The sequence below is a fragment of the Microcaecilia unicolor genome, chromosome 12, assembly GCF_901765095.1.
Source record: "Microcaecilia unicolor chromosome 12, aMicUni1.1, whole genome shotgun sequence".
In the NCBI taxonomy this organism is placed as follows: Eukaryota; Metazoa; Chordata; class Amphibia; order Gymnophiona; family Siphonopidae; genus Microcaecilia; species Microcaecilia unicolor.
In genome coordinates, this window is record NC_044042.1 from 41,648,613 (window position 1) to 41,670,781 (window position 22,169).

General features: G+C 42.2%; 1 protein-coding gene across 6 annotated transcripts in view; it reads left to right on the forward strand.

Annotated features, from left to right (window-relative positions):
• NCAM1 (neural cell adhesion molecule 1) overlaps positions 1–22,169 on the forward strand; it is a 533,904-nt gene that overhangs the window by 453,224 nt on the left and 58,511 nt on the right. For 4 of the 6 annotated variants that reach the window (XM_030220520.1, XM_030220521.1, XM_030220525.1 and 1 more), the window contains one exon: positions 9,372–9,552. In XM_030220520.1, the coding sequence (XP_030076380.1) occupies positions 9,372–9,552 (181 nt within the window). Of the gene's footprint in view, positions 1–9,371; positions 9,553–18,091; positions 19,646–22,169 lie in introns of those variants that run through there. The other 2 variants (XM_030220523.1, XM_030220524.1) reach the window with 1 other exon arrangement.

The following is a 22,169-nucleotide window of genomic DNA, read 5'->3' on the forward strand; positions in this document are numbered from 1 at the left end:
AAACTGCACACTTGTAGTGGGACATAATGCATATTGATGGATGGGCAGACCAATGGAACCTCCCCAATAGGTGTTATTGCTTGGGCAAAACACACCTGAAAAGGAAGGTCCAGTATTCACAGGGAATCATACATTTGCTAGCCATGGAAAATACATAACTCGCTTGCCTGTGTATTTTCAAACCTTTTTTGGATAATAGACCATTGAACTCATTTTGGGGGTCGTTTTAACACAAGTTGCCAATATGTGAAGGAAACTTAGCACCTGTTTTTAGCCTGTTTTTTAAAGACATAGGCACCTTTTGTGTCTTTATAAATACCAGGTAAAAGCTAGTAGAAATTGTGGCTAGACTGAAGCTATGGACATCTATACTTGCTGAGGAGCAGATGTAAATGTTAAGGGGAAGGGAAATGGGACTTGATATACTGCCTTTCTGAGGTTTTTGCAACTACATTCAAAGCGGTTTACATGTATTCAGGTACTTAATTTTTTTTATACCAGGGGCAATGGAGGATTAAGTGACTTGCCCAGAGTCACAAGTTGCTGCAGTGGGATTCAAACTCCTCCACTCCACTTAACATGTGAAGTTTGCATGTACATGGGTATTTTGTAAATTACTCCCCAGATTCTATTAACATTGACATTCACACTTCAGGCAGCCCTTAACACATACTTAAAATTTTTAAATAATTCAAACAACAATTTCTTTTTTGGAATAAAATTTGGCTGCAGCTTTATTTTCAAATATTAATTCATTTACTTAACATCAACTTAGTAACATATAATTTTCCACCAGGTTAACTTCAGAATGCGGTTAATAATGTTAAGCCCTTCGGTAACGAACTGGCTCACTTTCTCCCCACTTCACAGTGTGATTAATAATAATGTTAAGCCATTCGGTAACGAACTGGCTCACTTTCTTCCCCCCTTACCCCCCTCCCCCCAGGTGACTTACGGTACCGTCAAGCCACCTCTTACTCATGGCGGTTCCGCCCACGAGTTCATTTCCATTTCATATATTTCATACAATTCCTTTAACCGCTTCTGGTGCCTCTTAAACCCCTCATCCAGGCACCCCTTTCCATTTAAAAGCTGCTACCATTTACCCCCAAATCCTCCACTTTCCCTAACCATCTCAAAATTTTGTCCCCACCACACACCCCCCCACCAAGGACGGGCTGGGATGAGTCTTTCACTCCCTCCTATTCACCCTAACCCTCTCCTACCTAACTAAAAACTAATTCTGAGCGCCCAAATCTTCCCTATCCTAGCACTTCCCTTCCAGCCAATCCTATCCCTTAATTCCTACCCAATCCCCTTTCTCCCTTTCCTGTTGCTAACCTAAACACTAACTACTTCCAAACTAACTCCCTCCTGCAACTCCCCCCCCCCCCTTTCCTTTCTTCTTCTGGCTGCCTGGCTTCAGCCAATGTTAACACCCTCACAGCTTAACTGTGAGGGCTTCCTAACATTGACATTCACACTTCAGGCAGCCCTTAACACATACTTAAAATTTTTAAATAATTCAAACAACAATTTCTTTTTTGGAATAAAATTTGGCTGCAGCTTTATTTTCAAATATTAATTCATTTACTTAACATCAACTTAGTAACATATAATTTTCCACCAGGTTAACTTCAGAATGCGGTTAATAATGTTAAGCCCTTCGGTAACGAACTGGCTCACTTTCTCCCCACTTCACAGTGTGATTAATAATAATGTTAAGCCATTCGGTAACGAACTGGCTCACTTTCTTCCCCCCTTACCCCCCTCCCCCCAGGTGACTTACGGTACCGTCAAGCCACCTCTTACTCATGGCGGTTCCGCCCACGAGTTCATTTCCATTTCATATATTTCATACAATTCCTTTAACCGCTTCTGGTGCCTCTTAAACCCCTCATCCAGGCCACAAGCGGTGACAGACTCCATCTTGTCACCGCTCCCCCATAACCAAAGCTGCCGCCAAATCCTTCTTTAAGCAATCCTCCAACAAATCTTGGAGTGCACTCAAAAAGGTATCAATTCCAATATCGGACAGATGAACTCCATCCTGCCTATACAAACCTGCACAATCTGACGAGATCAAATCATGTGCTAACACCAAACCCCCCATTCTCCCCATAAATTTTGACACTTCCCAATTCACCCTGCGCCTCAACCGCTCAATACCTTTTGGATTAACTGCCCCCCTCCACACTCTTCTGGGAATAATCTGTGACCATACAATCACTGCTCCTGGAAAATAACTCATCACCTCCAATAATTCTGCTTTCATTAAACGAATTAACTGAACTCCTTTTACAGCACATAAATCATTTCCCCCCAAATGAATACAAATTAGAACTGGAGAAGAAAATCGCCGAGCTTGCAGTAATGCTGGCAACAACTGCTTCCAAGTCATTCCTCGTATGGCCAACCAGCGGATTCGAATACCAAATTCCACCAATCCCAGGTTGGATCCCCACTTTGATTCCAGAGCATGCTTGTGGGCCCAAAAGACATATGAATGTCCGCAGATCCATACACATATGTCCAGAGGCAATACATCTGTAAAAGAAACTAGAACAATTACCATAAACCTAATCACTTCTCATCCCGAACATACCCTTTATATCTATTAGACCTCCATCTTCCCACCCGCTGAATTAAAGCCACTGAACCCCCTTCTTGGGCTACATTGGAAGCAGCACCAATTCGAAAGGAATGTGTCCCATACTCCTTTGGCTCTAAACCCATATATCTCAAACCTTTCTTAAGCACTGCTGCAAATTGATACCTCGTTAACGGCATACCATTGCTATGCACCAACCAAACCTCACCCCCCACCGGTCTTACACCATTGAACTCCACTGCACATTGCACTGGACAAAATTCCAAAGTCTTAGCCGCTCGCAGACTAATCCAAATGCCTTTTCCATCTTGGTCCGTTTTAGACTTCCTTAAATATATACGCAACACCCCCTTTTCCACCACCACATCCCTTCTTCTCAAACCTTCATCATCCATAGCTCGCATTGATGAAGCTACCAACTCCCCAACCCTGCAAGCTGAAAAGAAGGCTACCACAAAAGCCACCTGAAATAACAATATTTCATATTTTGAAAAACAAATATTGGTTAATACCTTGCACAATTGCACTACCTGTGCATAAAATAGCGGCCTCCTCACCCTCTCCATTCGTGATTTCCCATGTTCTCTGGAAAAACCACACAATAATTTACGAATCAAATATTTCCCCGCTGGATCTCCCCAACCCAGCAATTTAGACACAAATGCTATTGCAGCCATCGTCTGAGATACCATCCCAAACGACCATTTATTATCCACTGCAAAAGCAATAAGTCGGACCACTCTCTCTTCACAAATTGGGAAGACCAAATCCCAACCTCTGTCAGCCAGAAATGATAGGAATCGCCTCCATCCAACTCCATAAGCCTTCCAAGTATTAGGAGCTAATGCTCTCATCAACAGCGCCTCACAACCTCCTGAAAATTGTGCCACAAATCTTCGGACATCCGTGTAGGCTCCCTATCTGCTGACGGAGCCAAAGCTCTGAAACGATGTAACTGTAAACGAGATAACGCATCAGCAATCTCATTACAAACACCAGGCACATGTCTCGCTGTTAGCCATAAATTTAATTGCAAACATTTTAACACAATCAATCTCAACAGCTCCACTAACAGCGGACAACACGAATACTGCTTATTGATTGCCCATACTACTGACATGTTATCAGAATACAAGGCAATCCTCCTGTTACACAACCTCCGTTCCCATAGCCACAAAGCCACCCAAATTGGAAATAATTCCAACAAAGCTATATTCTTGCACAAACCCATCTCTCTCCACCATTGAGGCCACTGTTCCGCACACCATGCCCCTCCAAAATAAATCCCAAATCCAATTTCTCCCGACGCATCCGTGAATAATTGTAAATCCACACTTGAAACCAATACATCTTGCCAAACAAGTTCCATTAAACACCGACAAAAATTCTCTCCAGATTTGCAAATCCGCTCGCACTGCCTGTGTCACACGCACTCTAAAATGCGCCTTCCGCAAACCAACTGTTAACAATGCTAAACGTCTCGAAAAAACTCGTCCCATAGGAATCACTCTCGTTGCAAAATTAAAATGCCCCAACAACGACTGAATCTCCTTCAACGTCACCTTTTTCTTGATGCATACCCTATCAATCTCCTGACGCAAAACCACAATCTTTTCTTTAGGCAGACGAGACTCCATTCTCACTGAATCCAACTCTATCCCCAAAAACACCAATTTGGTAATTGGGCCCTCACTTTTTTCTTTAGCCAAAGGCACACCCAACTCCTTTGCCACCGTTCTAAATGCTGACATCAAGGAAGCACACTGCAATGAATTTTCTGGACCCCCAAACAAAAAATCATCCAAATAATGAACAATAGAATCCCAACCACTAACCTGTTCCACTACCCAATGTAAAAATGTAGCAAATGCTTCAAAATAATTACAAGAAATAGAACAACCCATAGGCATACATTTATCAAAATAAAATTTACCTTCAAACTTAAATCCAAGCAACCTAAAAGCTGTAGGGTGCACTGGCAATAAACGGAAAGCTGCTTCAATGTCCGCTTTTCCCATCAATGCACCTTTTCCCAAATTCCTCAACAAATCCACCGCTTGTTCAAAACTAGCATATTGCACTGTACACAAATCCGGATCAATAAAACTATTTACACCAGAACCTTCAGGATAGGACAAATTATGAATCAACCTGTATGTACCCGGCTCTTTTTTCGGTATCACACCCAATGGAGACACTACCAAATTTTTAAGCGGCGGGTCAGCAAACGGTCCTGCTATCCGCCCAAGACTCAACTCCTTCATCAACTTTTTCCGAACCACCTCCGCATGCTGAATCACAGATACTGAATTCTTGCACTTATGATCCAACACTGGTCCCTCAAACGGGATCGGGAAACCTTCTGAAAAACCTACCCACAGCAAATATGCATCACCACCACACGGATACAGACCCAACCAATTTTGTAACGCCGCTACATTAATAGGAGAAGGGGCCTTGCCAGCCCACACCTGGGCCGCCCATAGCTCCTCCCCTCCCCGACCTTCCCCGACCTCCCAATCCCCCTCTTGGACATTTAAACACAGGGTGGAATCCCTGACAGACACTGCAACAGTGTCTGAATCTGCAGGCAGGCCTATTACATCGTCCCGCATTAAATTGGAAACAAGCATTACCGGGGCTACTCCCTTTTCCCCCCAATCCGCTTGTCCCCACACTTCCTCCTCCTGCCATTCCAAAACTCCCTGTTCGACCAACGCCCATTCCCCCGGTATTTCCAACTGAGCCACTACCATACCCGGGAAATCCAGCAGAGGCTCCCGAACGAAAGGGAGGATTAACCGAAGGAGTAAAATTAGCAATCCACAAATCCACATCTCTCACACCCCAATTCTCAGATTTGTCCTTCGCCAAACTCCGCCTAAACTGCTCATCATAATTTACCCAAGCCCAACCTCCATACATTTTATAAGCTCTCAAAATTAAATCACAGTAATTCCATAAACCCGGATAAAGAGCAGGTTTCTGACTTCCCCACACACTCGCAAAAACATGAAAACTTAACAACCAATTCATGATTGTCTTTGGTACCCTCCCTCTTTTCTTCTTTCCTTCTTCCTTACCCCCATCCTTCCCCCCATTAACATCCCTATAACGCACTAACAAGGCAAATAAATCTATATATTTTCCTTTTAAAATTCTCTGCTTCCATTTTAACGTTATATAACAATCCAGAGGGGCAATATTACATAATGTATGACCCATCCTCGAACCCATAAATATACCTGCCATTTGATTCTCCCGCATCCCACTTACAACATTCCCCCTTTCCACCTCTACTTCATCCGAAGAAGATGAAGAAGACCCTGATGAATCCCAGGAGTCTGAGGATTCCCATACCTGCATAGGATCACCTGTTCCACCCCTCCTCTGCCTTTTTTCACTATCCAACCGTCTTACCACATGACACAAATTCCGCAAAAAATTTTTATTCCGCAGCTTCTTTCTCAAATCTTTTCCCGTCACCCCTTTTTCCCAACTACCCCGATCTCTAACCCCCTCCCGTACTTCCCCTCCCCCCCGCCCCCTTCTATATCCAGATACACACAATTCCTCCAACTCACCCATTGCTCTCCCAGAAGAAGGCCCCTCCAACGGATCCTCCGCCGCAGCATCCTGCAAAGGAACATCACCACGGGTCCGCATACCACCTGCCATCGCACTGGTTGCCGTCCCACATTCCATCCTGCTACCCCTCTCCTGCTCAATATTCAATCCCAACTGACACCCCATTTCCACACCTTGTCCACCACTCACCCCTTCTGCAACATCAGCATCTCTCCCTATATTCCCCATACCCCCTTTTGCACTCCCCCCTCCAGACACATTCATCCCATGTTTCTTTTTTCCACTCACTTTACCCCCACTTTTCACAATCTTCTTTGGCCCCATTAAACAGTATTTGATTTATTTATTATTTACTATTATATATATATATATATATATATATATATATATTTATTTATTTAATATAATCAATTACCCACAATCACTCACTCTCCCCGCTCCCAAGCAAACACCCCTTCAATTTTGAGTCCCTTAATCTCTCCTTTTAAAAGGTTACACTGCTGATTTAGGTCCCCTAATTTGCCCATCCAGTTCCTGACCAGGGTTGCACCTGCTTAGCTTCCTGCTTTTGCCATGTGACATACACCTTCACCATGTGGGTGGCCCCCAATAAAAACTCTACCCCTCCTCCTCCCCTACCCAACTCACTGTTCACACTTTCTTTCCCCACTGTAAAATCACCACAATCCAAACATATCCATCCAATCCCTCCCCTTCAAACTCCCAAAATTACCCACGAAACGCTCACCCCACCCCACCCCCCTTTCCACACACATACGTCACCCCCCACTTGCACAGCCCCACACACCAAATAAAACCGCCAACTCCCAAATTACTTCCTTGCTCCGCTTCAAATAAACACCCCCAACACCTCGCAAACCGGAAGTGCCTTCCCAACACACTTTAACTCACCCACCCCCTCCCAACGTAACACACACTTCAAAAACCCCGTTTTTCCGCCCAGCAACCAAAAACCAACCCAAATCACCCTCTGTACTCCGTCCTCCTCACCTCCGCAAAACTTCTACGACGTCACTGCCAAGCACCAGCCTCCCCCACCTCAGGTAATCTTTAAAGGGGAATCGAACCAGCAACCTTCTGATTACAAGCTCAGTGCTCTAGCCAGTGCTCCACTGATTAGACATAAGAATTCTTTTCGTTTTTTCACTTTTAAACCCCCCCCCAACTTCTCTTTCACTCCCTCCTATTCACCCTAACCCTCTCCTACCTAACTAAAAACTAATTCTGAGTGCCCAAATCTTCCCTATCCTAGCACTTCCCTTCCAGCCAATCCTATCCCTTAATTCCTACCCAATCCCCTTTCTCCCTTTCCTGTTGCTAACCTAAACACTAACTACTTCCAAACTAACTCCCTCCTGCAACTCCCCCCCCCCCCTTTCCTTTCTTCTTCTGGCTGCCTGGCTTCAGCCAATGTTAACACCCTCACAGCTTAACTGTGAGGGCTTCCATATATAATAATAATAGTACATGACACTTGTATCCCACATTTACCACAGAAGTTCAGTGTGGCTCACAAAAGAGTAAACTGGACAAACTCCAAGAATATTACACGTGATGATCAACTAACCGTCAAGAAAAATAGCACAGTAACATTAAAAATTTCTTTAAAACATTGTTCTTTTTAAGTTGGGGGTTTTGGTTGTGTTGAGGATGGGGAGTTTGTGTTGGGGTTTTTATTTTTTTATTTTATTTTATTTTTTTAAGGGTTTGATTTGGGTGCTGTTTATTGTAAAATTTAGAAAAAATAAGTTACTTTATGGTAGTTCAATGTTAACACCTTTGCTGTTTTTGTTTTTGCATTTATATTTCATTGCACTCTTGTTTTCTGTATTCTCTTAAATTTCAATAAATATTTCTTATAATTGAAAAAACATTTCTTAAACAGATTGCCTTCTTAGATCAATAAATAATTCATTCCACCTGTTTTGGATCTGGATATTGTAAAAGAAAACATCTAGATCCAGGCGTAATATTTCTATGCGATAATCGTATCAGACTTACCATATATAATGTTACACTATTCAATATGCGACAGCACAGTTGCTTACTCAATCGATCTAAACACTTCTGATGTAAAATTTGATCTTCTATGACATACAGGCTTATTTTCGAAAGACAAAGGCGCCCATCTTTTGACACAAATCAGGAGAAGGGCGTCCTTCTCTCAGGGTCGCCCATATCGACATAATTGAAAGCTGATTTTGGGCGTCCCCAACTGCTTCCCGTCGCGGGGATGACCAAAGTTCCCAGGGGCGTGTCAGAGGCATAGCGAAGGCGGGACTGGGGCTTGCCTAACAGATGGGCGTCCTCGAGCGATAATGGAAAAAAGAAGGGCGTCCCTGACTAGCACTTGGCCGACTTTACTTGGTCCAATTTTTGTTACGACCAAGCCTCAAAAAGGTGCCCGAACTGACCAGATGACCACCGGAGGGAATTGGGGATGGCCTCCCCTGATTCCCCCAGTGGTGACTAACCCCCTCCCACCCTGAAAAAAACAACTTTAAAAACTTTTTTTGCCAGCCTCAAATATCATACTCAGGTCCATCGCAGCAGTATGCAGGTCCCTGGGGGGGGGGGAGGTGTGTGTGTGTTAGCGGAGGCATAGCGAAGGCTTGGATGTCCTTCTTTCAAACATTTTGGACGTCCTGATCCACTGAATATATTATGCCGGGAGGAGAGGGATTGCCCCGTACATAACCACCAAGTAAACAAATAGTGCTGTTGGCTGTGTATAAAAAGTTAAGCACCCGTTTCAGTGTTCAACATTATATGCACAGCCAACAGCACTGTTTACGTGGTGGGGGGGAGGACACTGAAATGGGTGCTTAACGTTTATACAGTGGTCATCTGCCTGAATATTGACCTTGAGCATTCTATTTCATGTGAACAAATTTCAGGATTTAAATGTTACCTTATTCTTGAAAACATTTTTTATTGGTGATAAACAGATATGTACATATTTTGCATCAAATGTTACCTTGTAATGGGATGATTAGAAAGCTCAGCTGGTCATAGTTTTACTCATATTATGTGGCCTGTAATCCAGCTTCTGTAAAAACAATATCAGCGGCAAAAATAACTAATTCCACAGGCCTTTGAATTTCCTCATGTTGTATTTTTTGTCTCTTCGCCCCCAATTCCTTCACCTCAGAAACATGCCTCAGACTGGAAACCTGAGATCCGCGTTCCTTCTGGCAGTGATCACGTGATGCTCAGGTCCCTAGAGTGGAATGCTGAATACGAGGTGTCTGTTGAAGCTGAGAACCAACAAGGGAGGTCAAAACCAGCACGCTATTTCTTCTGGACATCTGCTCAGCCTACAGCTATCCCAGGTACTAAGTGCCCTCCCCACCCCACCCCACTTCTTCCTCTGCTTTAACTCTCTGCTACAAATGCTGCATATCCTTTAATACAACTGAGAATCCTGCCCTTGACAGCTCGCTTGCTTGAAGCCATTTTATCATGAGCGGCTGCCCATCCAAAGCTCGGTTTGTTGTCACAGTGTGTTAAGAAAACAAAAGGTGTGTGGTGGGAGGGTAACACATTATTGGCTGACTGGCCTCTCCTATCATTATAGCTGCATGGTTCGTGGGGTTACAGCAAACCCTCGCTCTGATATTTTCCATTCAGTAGCATGTGTTGCTGATGGCTGTACAGACCGGCAGATGCTGTACGGAGGGCTATGCATGAAATGAATCGATGTAGAATTTTTGGGACAGATTTACTGAGGAGGTTTGTATTGATTTATGCCAACAGTATAGAGAGCACTACACAAGACAGTGCACATGATCCCCATGGGTAATTCTGTAAGGAGTCGCCTGGTTTTAAGCGGCAGAAACACACATAAATGGCCTTATAGAATACTGACTAGTGGAAATTAGATGCCTTGCTTTGATGGAGTGCACATGTATGCATGTAAATTATAGAACACATGGCCCCTTTTACCAAGCTGCGTCAAAAGGGGGCCAGCGCTGGTGTCGTTGCGTGTTTTTCACACACACCGAGGCCCCTTTTACCACAGCTGGTAAAAGGGAAGTCTCGCCTTCCTGCAAGAAATGGCCATGCGGCCATTTCGGGGGGGGGGGAGCCCTTACTGCCACTCATTGAGATGGTGGTAATGGCTTCCGCTTTAACCTGGCGGTAACCGGGCAGTGATTAATACCAGGTACACTCTGGCACTATAAAAATAAACCACTGGGTACACTCCGGCACTACAAAAATAAATTTTTGTAGTGCTGGAAATGACAGCGCGCTAGAGGTGGAAAATACCGCCAGGCTTCTGCAGTAGCCCGGCGGTACTTCCTGTGTATCGAGCGGTAAGCCTGCATTGGGCTTACTGCCGCTAAGTAAAAGGAGCCCACAATAATGTGTGTTCGTGCATACATCTAGACACAGGCATTTGCAGCAGCTGTAGGACTAGTGTAAGTGGTCATGATGTACACGCTTTCTCTGCCACTTGCACTAGTACTCTGTAAAGTAGGCATTTACTTTTCTTTATAGAATAGGCTTAAAATAGGCAGCAAAACCAGCACCTCTAGTAGGTGCCCTGTTTTAGAATTTGCCTCTTAGGCACTTTTGTGCATAAGGTTAAGGGGTTGATATCTCCCCAATTGAACCTATAGCCTCTCTAAACTGAATAAATTTGTGTAGTTAAAATCTGCAAAAACTGAAGCAAGTAAAACTGACTAAAATGGATCTGTTCGCAGAGTGGGCTTTTGAAAAAAAGCTGCATAGATAACTGGTTAAATTTAGCAAGGTAACCCTAGCTGTACAAATAGTGGATTATATTTACCCACTCAGATTTTTAGTGAGTATATTTAGTTGGGGATTAGCCTGCTAAGTACCTATAAAGGTAACTGGATATATTTACTTGGCTATCTTACCTGTCCGGTGGGTTTTTGAAAGCCAAATAAATAAATATGGATTTTGCTTCATGTCACAGAGTGAATGAGGGGTGGATAAGGGAAATGAACAGGTAAAGCAGGCTGACACCTCTCTGCATTACTTGACCCACAGTAAGCAGTCATCGCCAAAATGCAGCAAGTGACCACAAAAAAGAAAAAAAGTTCTAAGGAAACACATGTGAAACGGTGGAGGGGGATTTCTTAGCCAGAGGTTTCTTGGGTGAAAATGAGATCCTTGGATTGTCTTTGCATGCCTGATTCTGATTTCCTGGCGGTCTTTTGCTTTGTTTACGAATTGGATTCAGTCATAGTGTTAGTCACTATACAGAACATGTACTGTCCTGCCTCCTTTTTTAAAATCACTTTTTGAGTTTTTATAGCCCATTTTCACTGGACAGTGACTAAGTATGGAAAAGAGAAAGGCGGCTCTTAACAAATAAACTAAATCCATTTGAACAGAATACGACACTTGATGTAACTTTCAAACTTTGCAGCTGCTCCTCTAAGTTGGTGTTTTTTTTTTAATCATTTCCCTAATTTTACTGTAGTTTCCATTCAGAAAGTTAAATGCTAACACAATAGACTGCGTATTGTACTCTAGTTATTAGATCAAATTTGATTATTATTCCCAATATAGCTTCAAATATCTTCATATATGAACAAAATTGCCCTTGAGCACAAATAGTACCTGCGCACCACATTTGTCTCTCATAGTTGTAGCAGTGCTGTCCTTGGTCAAAATATGTGCTATTCCCCGGACCTCCTGATGATGGCTGGATCCATGGCTGCTCACTTCTCCTGTCTGCATTCTTCTCTCTCATCGCTCCGGTCTCTGTTGATTCCCCTTTCTCCTTCTCTTTAACTCTTCTTAATAATCCTCAGCCAGCAGAGAGTTCATGCTGGCACAAGGGAAAAAAAGAACTGGCACAAAACCTTCACTAAAACTAGCCACAGAAAAACAGGATAATTTTTTACTTCTCTTCAGACCACGAACTGAACCCTCAGTATTTAAAAATGACACATGAAGCCTTTGGGTCTCATGTGAACTTCTTTGCATCTAGGTTTAATAGCTAATGCCTCCATTACTGTTGGATTTAAATAGACAGCATGCATTTCTTTGCACTCGGTTTTCTTGTGTGCTAAACTTGGTTGCATAAGCAGCCATTCAGTGCAGAAAAAATGAGCCTGCTGTGCTTTATTGCATTGATCCCTGAGTTAGTTAAGAAAGATGAGGGAAGCAGTTTATTTATTTGCAAATTCCAAAAATGGAAGGAGACCAGAAATAGAGACACCCTCAAAGGATGAAATAAACATACCTTAAAGAAGAGGAGACTATAATAAATAGATCCTGAAATGCTGCACTGAAGGCGACCATTAAAGCAGGGTTTCCCAAACCTTTCCTGGAAATCTACAGCGAGTTCAGGTTTCTGAATATCCACAGTGAATATGCATGAGATAAATTTGCATTCCTTGGAGACTCAATACATCCAAATGTATTTTATGTATTTTCATTGTGGGAAACCTTGTGTTACATAGCATAAACTTCCAGCATGGAAAACACGGTTGCCTACAGTACAGGAATTAAGTGCTAAAAGACTGTGCATAAGGTAGCAGATTGGTACAGAGAAATTGTAGGCAGCAGCCGTGCACACAGCAAAAAGCAAATTTGGTACAGATGAATGCTGTGCGACAAATGAACACAAAGCATAAGTCCTTATTGGCATCAGAGATCTCACTATATTAGTGCAGAATGACATTCCTATTCTGCACCACCTACTAGGACATTTTTCTATGGGTATGGACCACGACTGTTAATTGTTTTCAGGCTCACAGTTCAGAAAATTCATGGGGACATTGCCTAGAGTGATTAGATAGGGTGGAGTCAACCGTCTTCCATCAGATCCTTCCCCAACTTCATTCAGAAGTACCTCACTACTAGAGGATCTTACCAAATCCAAGATTTATTCTGAAAATGGCTAAGGAACAATCAAAGAGGATATCTTTTGACCCAGAATACAGTGAAAAAACTCCTCCACTCATTTCTTTTTCCAAGATCTTGTGCCCTATATCCTCTCGAGATCTTTACGATCTTTACAGCAGGAGCTGTTAGTAGTACCGTCATTTCATCAAACCTGTTTTGAGAATACATGTTCTTCCATTTTCTTAGTTGTTGCTGCATCATTATAGAATAACCTTCTATTAAGTCTCACTTCTTTCTAAAATGCTATCATGTTATCTTCAGCATTTAATGCTGACTGGCGCAGTAGAAGTCTCTCACATGTGCAGAATGAATGCCTTCTTTTCTATTGGAATATTGTACTTCTTTTCTATCTTATAAATTTAATTGTACACCTTACTTACCGAAGGGCAGTATATCATATATTAAATAAACTTGGAAAAGCCTGGAACAGAAATGTTTAGTCACTTGTAATATTGATAAATCAAAGGACATGGCAGTAGTTTGTATTCACAGGCTACTGAAATTAAAATGATAATATGACAAAATCCAGTGCCTTGTGCATCAGTGGTAAGGAAAGAGGACCTCAAATACAAAGTTCAGGCAAGCCCAGGTTATGACATGATGCAGTTACCAAATCATTCTGTGGTGATGGAATCCACCTAAAAAAGTGAAACCTTCTGACGTTCCACCAGAAAAAAATCCAACACAACTGCCTCTGAATCATCCAGCTAAGATCCAGACTGTTAGCCCGATGGCTGAGAATTGAATTTACCAATTTTATATCTGATGTTGACTTGGAGATTTTGGAGGTGATTCTGATAATGTTTGGTTGTTTTAGTACATTGATGGAGTTAGATCTGATGTGTGTTTTATATTGCGTTCCAATTAGTTTTTTATAGTCATCAATTTTTTTTTTAAATTGATGTATTATCCCCTTTGTCTTTTTTGTAGTTTGTCTTTGGTGGTGGTGGTGGGCTCAGAATGTATAGACAGGAGATCAAAACTGAGAGAGAAAATCATGGATCACCTAGCCAGTGTGTAGGAGAAACATCTGATAAGGTGCCTTCTCAGGGGCCTCTGGGTCAAGAAGGTTTGTGTGACTTAGGATGTCAGGGCTACGTGAAACCAACACATAGCAGAATGATGGGCATTCTATGCATAAGAGAGAATCCTGTCGGGAATAAAGTTAAAGAAATGTTTGATTTAATAAAAGATTACTTCGCCACCATCTAAATTCATTGGAGCTGTCCACATTAATGAGGATGCAGTGTTTCTAATTTAAGAGGCAGCTCTGTCACTAGAGAAGAAGTCTCATCAGAGTGACAGGAGATAACCCAAGGCCCAGTCCATGCAATCTAACATCTCACAGTTTTGAGGGCATTCACTTTAACTAGTCTTTCCAATGATATTATTCCATCTCCTTCACTGGGAAAAAGCTAGTTTTTCAGCATTTCCTGGCCATTAACAAAGGCAAATAGGTTTTGAAGATAATAAATCAAATATAGTATATTGCCTGCATTTTTCTCAGGTCTCATCTGTTCATCCTATAGCTGCCTCATTTTTCAAACAATTACACAAGGCCCTCCTTCAAAGGGAGATAGAATCTCCTAAGAGAAAAAATAATGGAGCAGGTCCCAGAGCTTGAAACCAACAGGGGCTTAAATTCCAAGTATTTCTTAATTCCAGAGAAGTCAGTTGAACATGAGAGAATTAACAGATTTCTTTTTCAATGTCAACATGAAGTCACTGAACTCAATCCTTTCCCTCTTTAATTTGGAAGCTAGTTATGCTCCCTGGATCAAGATTCATGTATCCACACACTGATTCGCACTCTGCAGAGAAATGTTCTCCACATCATAGTGCAGAGAGTTCAATATTGGGCCCTTCCTTTTGGAGTCTAAGCAACCCAGAGAATTTTCAACGAACGTTTAGGAACTCGTGTAGCTCAACTCTGAAGGATGGAAATCTTTGTCTTTCCTTAGATGACTGGTAAAGAGCTTGTCTTCTTAAGAGGCAAAACATCCCCTGATGATACAGTTATTACAATAACTGGGTTTTATTATAAACTGTTATTACAATAACATGGGTTTCATTATGATCCAAAATCAAACTTACAACCATCGCAACTGTGCCAGCATATTGGAGCCCTAATTGATAGGTAGATTCAACCACTCTGATGAGGATCACCAAGAATCTCAGTGAAGTGCAAGTTCCTCAGCTCACTTCATCATGCCACATGGCAGCCATAAGAACATAAGAATAGCCATACTGGGTCAGACCAATGGTCCATCTTGCCCAGTATCCTGCTTCCAGCAGTGGCCAGTTGAGGTCACAAATACCTGGCAGAAACCCAGTTAGTAGCAACCAGGGCTTTTTTTGAGGGGGCACTTGGGGGTACTGAGTACTGGCACCTTTTCCACTGTCTGCTAAACATGACCCATGGTTCTTGTATTTTCATGAAAGAGCTCAGGTTCTACATACAAATTCTGCTTTGTCATAGATTCTATGACTGGTTGCAGGGGTCCTGGCTATTGTGGGGTGAGTCCCTCAATGATCACTTCACCCCTGAAGGGTGGCCTGGCATTTGAGTACTGGCTCCTTTTTTGCTAGACAAAATGCACTGGTAGCAACACTCCATGCTACCAATCCCAGGGCCATCAGTGGCTTCCCTCCTGTCCATCTCAATAACAGAGTATGGACTTTTTCTCCAGGAACTTGTCCAGACCTTTTTTAATCCCACATACGCTAACTGCTGTTACCACATCCTCTGACGAGTTCCAGATCTTAACTACTCTTTGAGTGAAAAAATATTTCCTCCTATTTGTTTTAAAAGTATTTCCATGTAATTTCATTGAGTGTTCCCTGGACTTTTTGAAGAGTGAAAAATTGATTCACTTTTACCTACTCTACACAAATCAGGATTTTGTAGACCTCTATCATATCTTCCCTCAGCCATTTCATTTCCAACCTGAAGCCATATTTCTTGTGACCCTTTATGCACTCTTCCACATGTGTCAAATTCAAATTCAGTGATCACAAAGGCTGCAGTGGGAGCAGTAGACCTAGCCGTTGTTTTTCCCACTAAGAATAAACTGTTGGGATTTTTACTTCCTTAAGTGGTGGAAGGCAACACCAAGTAGTATTAACCATAAATGCATCAAATATAGGATGGAGAACTCCTGTATTGTTCTTTTGCACTCAAGGAGCTTGAACAAGAATGGAAAAATCAGATTAGAACTCTCATATCTTTCATCATGCAGGACTGTAAAACATGGAAGGATAATATTGTCTTTATTGTGATTGAAATCCTGTAGATTTATGTCAGCACTGCAGAGAAAACTCCACAGTTTCACCTAGCAGCTTGCAATTAAGGCTTCAGGTCACCAGACACAGCCTGAGACAGTCCTAGCTTTATTTCTACTGTGTATCTGTGGATAGGAATTTATGGTTTCCTTTGTCTTAGGATAGCTGAAATTGTAAGTCCATATGCACGATTGACATAAAAGACAGGCCTGGCTTGGCCTATCCCTGATTACCTGGAGCTGTTTAGCAGCTATAATCAGGGTCATACAGCCTTCAGCTACCTGGCAGTGTATGGAACTGCAGCTGGGTACAGAGCTAGTGCATGGCTGTGATTAGAAGCCAGCTGTTCCTGACAACTCCTTGCATGCTCTCGCTGCAGCAATATACATTTGTAGTAGCACTTGTAGAATAGTGCATGTCTCATTATTGTGAGAGTATCTTAAAAGCCACATACTGCCAGGACACTTGGCTCACCGGTGAAACTTGTTGCCCAAAGATGTGGTCCAAGCAGCTAGTTTCAAAAAGTTCCTGGGGGATAAGTCCATGAGCAATAAGGAAAGCATCTATTCCTTGGGAGCCTGCTGGGTTCTTGTCACCTAGATTGGCCACTGTCTGACATGGGATTTTGAGCTCAATGGACCTTTAGTCTGACTCAGTATAGCATATCTTATCTTACATTAACACGGTGCAGTCCTTAGTTAACTTTTGTGATACATTTTACATTAGCTTTTGAAATGTGCTCCGTGGTGGTTGATGATCTTCTATACATTTATATACATTAAAATATGTGTGGGTGGTGGCGGTTGGGTTGACCTAGACTCATTGGGTAAAAAGTTAAATAAGGACTATGCTATATGAGTGGGAAATTGTTAGCAACCCGAATTAGCTGCAAAATTGGGAAAGTTAAATGCCTTTGCACCTCCCATTCACAAGAGTGATACTAACACACTTAGCCATGCACATGTTTATAAACTGCGTTCTTTTCTTTTTTTTTAATATTGCAAAGCCATCCATCTCTTGCTTTAAAAAAAAAAAGGCCTTGCCCAGTTATGTTCATATGGTGCAGCAGAGAAGTGCATGTCTAACTGCTCATGAAACTATATCCCAAAGGCATGGTCCAGGCAATGAAGTCTGTCCACCACCCTGGGGGACAAGATCTTTTCTTACCAAGGAAAAAGTTGTGTTGTCCTTTAAAATCACAGCTGCACATCTTCACATCTTCACATCCTGTCCACCATCACCCTTGACTTGTAACATCATCTGCTCGCTGACTACCCCACCCCCACCCCCACCCCCACCCCACAACACACATGTAACTTGCTCCACTGCTTGTGACGTTCGCTGAAAGCTGCTGAGCCTGCCTATTGGCTTTTTTATTTTGTTTGCTGTTACTACCCTAACTCTCTTCTAACCTTTTTGTCATTTTTAATTTAACTAAGTTAAATTAACCTTCAATTCTTATGTTTTCTATATTTATGACTATTTTTTTCTTGTTATTTATTTCTCTCTCTGTCTCTCTCCCTCCCTCCTTTTCCCCCTTGCCCTTCTCTTTGTATTCATTCTGGTATATGTCACCTTGGACTTCATTGAAACATCTACCTGTGCCAAATTTGTGTTTTTTTTTTTTTTGATTCGCTATTTTTATTATTATTTTTTTAAACAAACATTGTTTTTTTTCCTGGCATCAATCTTGGGCTCCTGCAGCAACCTTGGGAAGTTCGTCTGTCTCGTACACCTTAGCTTCGTTGCTTGTCTCTGCAGCAGTTGTTCTCCTGCTCGGCTAAACTTCGCACAGACACCTCAAGCGTCATTACGAGACCATCCCCCACCCCAACCACTACCATCCACCATCTGTGTGAAAATTAAAAAAGACAAACAAACGAGAGACATTTGATGGGGTTGCCTTCTTTCTAGGGCTGCTCAGCCACTTCAAGCTCAGTCAGTACGTCTGCCACAGCCAGCTGGCTGTGACCAAACACTAAAATGTAGCAAGGTCCTCATTCTTGTACAGCCTAGCTACAAGGCCTGGATTCTATATATGGGACTCAAATTTGGGTGCCAAAAAAACCTGCGCTAAGTGCAATTCTATAAACTCTGCTCCAAGTTGGGCACTGTTTACAGAATAGCACTTAGCACCAGGATCCACGCACAACTTTTGGCGTGAAGATATGCTTGCACGTAACTTAGGCGCAGATCCCCCAAATTCCATAATACTGCACACATCTCTGGTAAACACCCCCAATCCACATATGCTCCTCCCATGGGCACACCCCCTTTTCTGTCACAAACTAGAGGGTTTACGTGCACATAGTTATACATTAGTGCTTAGCAAGATGCGTGTGTAAATCCTAATTTTTGCCAATTAACACCAATTATTAGCACTGTTTGGCATAGTAACCAATGAAATTGGACATTCACAATTAAAAGTGTCATATATAGAATCTGAGCCTATTTGTTTCAAGCACAGACTTCACATCATAATCACAACACTCCTGCACCTAGCAAGTTTTATTGATTAAAAAAGAACTTTTTAACTTTATTGCACAGTTAAATTGGACTGTGATACTCAGTATATCTATATTAGTATATGTGGATGTATTTCCTGAGCTGGTGCCCTTGGTCTGTAGGGTGGTCTAGTACCAGGACGGCTCTACTAGTTGATGGCACAAGCTCAGGAGGGGAGACGGCACATCCTGGGCTTCATGTTCTGCTGCTGACCCATGAGAACCCTGCAGGCTAGAAGGGAAAGTCTGAGCAGCTTATACCCAGTGTCCTCAAAATCTGACAGGTCCCATTTTTAACAAATCTCGTATGCTGTGAGTCTGAATCCTGTCCACAACATGGCAAGTATGAAAGTTAAGGTGCATCTACTTGGAGAATGTAAAGGCATCCTTACCAGCACCATGAAGAAATCTAATTTCCTTGAAAGACGTTTTCTACTGAATGTCTGAAACCAGGCTTAGTTTTATCTTTGAATGTTTTAATGATCCTGCTTCACTTCTAAATATTTTGTCAGATTTTTTTAATGATGTGGAGAAAATGAACTTTTATTTCTTATCTTGAATCAAGAATTTGTCTCATACAGAGCCCTAAGGCACGACCCATGTGCTAAAAACTTTTTACTGACCACTGCCCTTAGCAGTTCGTACTTAGAGTTGAAACTGCTAATGGATGATTTAAGACACATTTCAAACATATTTCAAAGCATAAAGGGCAGCTCTGAAATGCAGAACAAAAATAAAGATGAGAGGAAAAATACTAAAGGTTTTGCTTTTTATTTTGTGTGAACAAAAATATAAAACCTAGTAATATTATATATAATTGTGAAGGATATGTTACTATCTTCCATTAAAGCAGAGATACTCTCTGTAAATGTCTCACACACCCCCATCACTAGAAGGATTGAAAGAGGTTAGTCTTTGACAGGCAGATGGTGAAAAGCCCCGCGCTATTCCAAACAGCGCTCTAAAATAGTGCTGGAACAGCACGGGGCGCTATTAGACCTATGATCAGAGATAATGCATGCAAATTTAAGCAGCGCAATTATCTCTGATTATGGGGTAGAAGTGCGGGAGAATTGTGCCTGAGCACAATTCTCCCGCACTTGTTTGACAGGTCTGGGCTGGAGACCAATGAAAAGATAAGGACGTCCATCTTTAAATTGGAAGATGGACGTCCTCAACTGCCCTGTTGCATGGACGGCCAAATTTCAAGGGGATTTCGGAGGTATAGTGAAGGGGCAGTTGAGAGCGTCCAAAATGTGGATGTTTCTGCAATGGGCAGTTAAGAATGTCCAAAATTGGATGTTTCTATGAGAAAGATGTCTTTCTCATAGAAACATCCAATTTTGGATGTCCTTAACTGCCCATTGCAGAAACGTCCAAAATTTGGACGTCCTCAACTGCCCCGTCACAGAAACGTCCAAACTTTGGACGTCCTCAACTGCCCTCACTGGCAAGTTTGCTGTAGGGGGGAATGGGGGCCTGCCAGCATGCAAATGCATGCTAGACAGGGCTCACCATTCCTCCCCAATGATCTGCTAACGCCAGCTCGGAGCTGGCGTAGGGTTTGTCGCAGCCAGCGACCCAATCTTTGGCGTGCTGAACGCTGATCACTGAGGATGAATGTATTAAGCGCTGATTAGCATGCATTTGCAAGCTACTTGCGCTAAGAGCCCTGTTTAGCATGCATTTGCATGCTACTTGCGCTAAGAGCCCTCGAGCATGTTGTTTCACGCGCTTGAGGGCTCTGATCATGGGGCGGTAGCAAACACCGGCACTAGTATGGCGCTAACAGCCTCTAGCGCCGGCGTTTGCTTTTGATCATCTGCCTGTCAGAGAGAGAAAGGTGAAACTGCTCTCTAGAATAAGCTGATTAAAGATTAACTTTCACACCTTAGATAGTATTAAGCATGGCTGGCTGGGTTACCTTTTATATTCTCAGAAGGGTGTTTCCCATGCAGAATAGATATTAATAGTTCTGGCACGGGTTGGCAGATTGATCTGTTCCTCTTAAACCCACATTGAATATGTATGAGATCTATTTGCATGAATTGAATATGCATGAGATCTATTTGCATATTCAGTGGAGAAATCCTGAAAACCCGACTAGGTTGCAGGCCTCAAGGACCGACATTGAGCACTCCTGTCTTAAACCATAAGACATACCCTCACTCATGCTTCAGAATTTATCATAAATTGGTAACCCAGAAAAGGGGAAAGAGTGTGATAGAAAGTTTTTAGGTTTGAAAACAATAAATGAAAAACAGACATGTGCCTGACCATGATCTTTCAGATAGAAATGAAACATTTCAGTAAAAGAGTTCCTTATAATATTTGCTAAATAATTGTACAATTATTGGAAAGTTAAAAGCTGGCTTATACTTTTCAGTGAGCTTATCTGTAGTCATCAATCCCGTTTGATTTAATGTTGTATAAAGTTAACAAAAGTGCAGTGCCAGCCCTTCTAGTCTGAGCAACAGAGCTGTCTCATGGCTGATGTACCTCATCCTTTCAGCTGAGAAATCACAAAGCTGCTGCTACCAGGAAGTAGACTGTGATGTCATCAGCCATAGAACAGTGGCTCATATGCCAACATGGTGTTGGCATGTGAGCTGCTGTTCTCTCTAAGCTGAGCGAGAGTCTTCCACCTACAGTCCTGCTAGTGGGGAGTGATGTTTCACTATCACATTTTCAATAACTAGGGACAGGCAGGTTCCAAGGAGGTTGATTGATTTATTGGGATTTATTAACTGCCTTTATGAAGAGATTCACCCAAGGCGGTGTACAGTAGGTACAGTTTAACATCAAACTTACAATTTTGTTAACAGCATAACAATAGTAAAATGAACAAGTATAAACGTAAATACAATGAAAGAGGAAATCTTGAAAACAGCAAATTGAAATCTAATAATAGGACTGGTTAGTATCACATCGTACAATTTCTTTTGATGAGGGGACATATAGTGATGATCCTTGAGAGGATCTGAGAGGTCTCAAAGGTGTGTAAAGGGCTAACATTCTTTAAGTACTCTGGCCCATTTTGTCTGAGGGCCTTGAAAATCAAACCTAGCATTTTAAATTTAGCCCTGTAAGGTACTGGTAGCCAGTGTTAGTTTTTGCAGGAAGGGTGTGATGTGGTCACACCGTTTGCAGCTTTCTATCAGTTGTGCTGCAGCATTCTGAATTAGTTGGAGCTGATACAAACTCTTTTTGGTTTGACCAGTGTATAGGACGTTATAATAGTCTAGTTGTGATGTTATTATGGTATGGACCACTGTGGT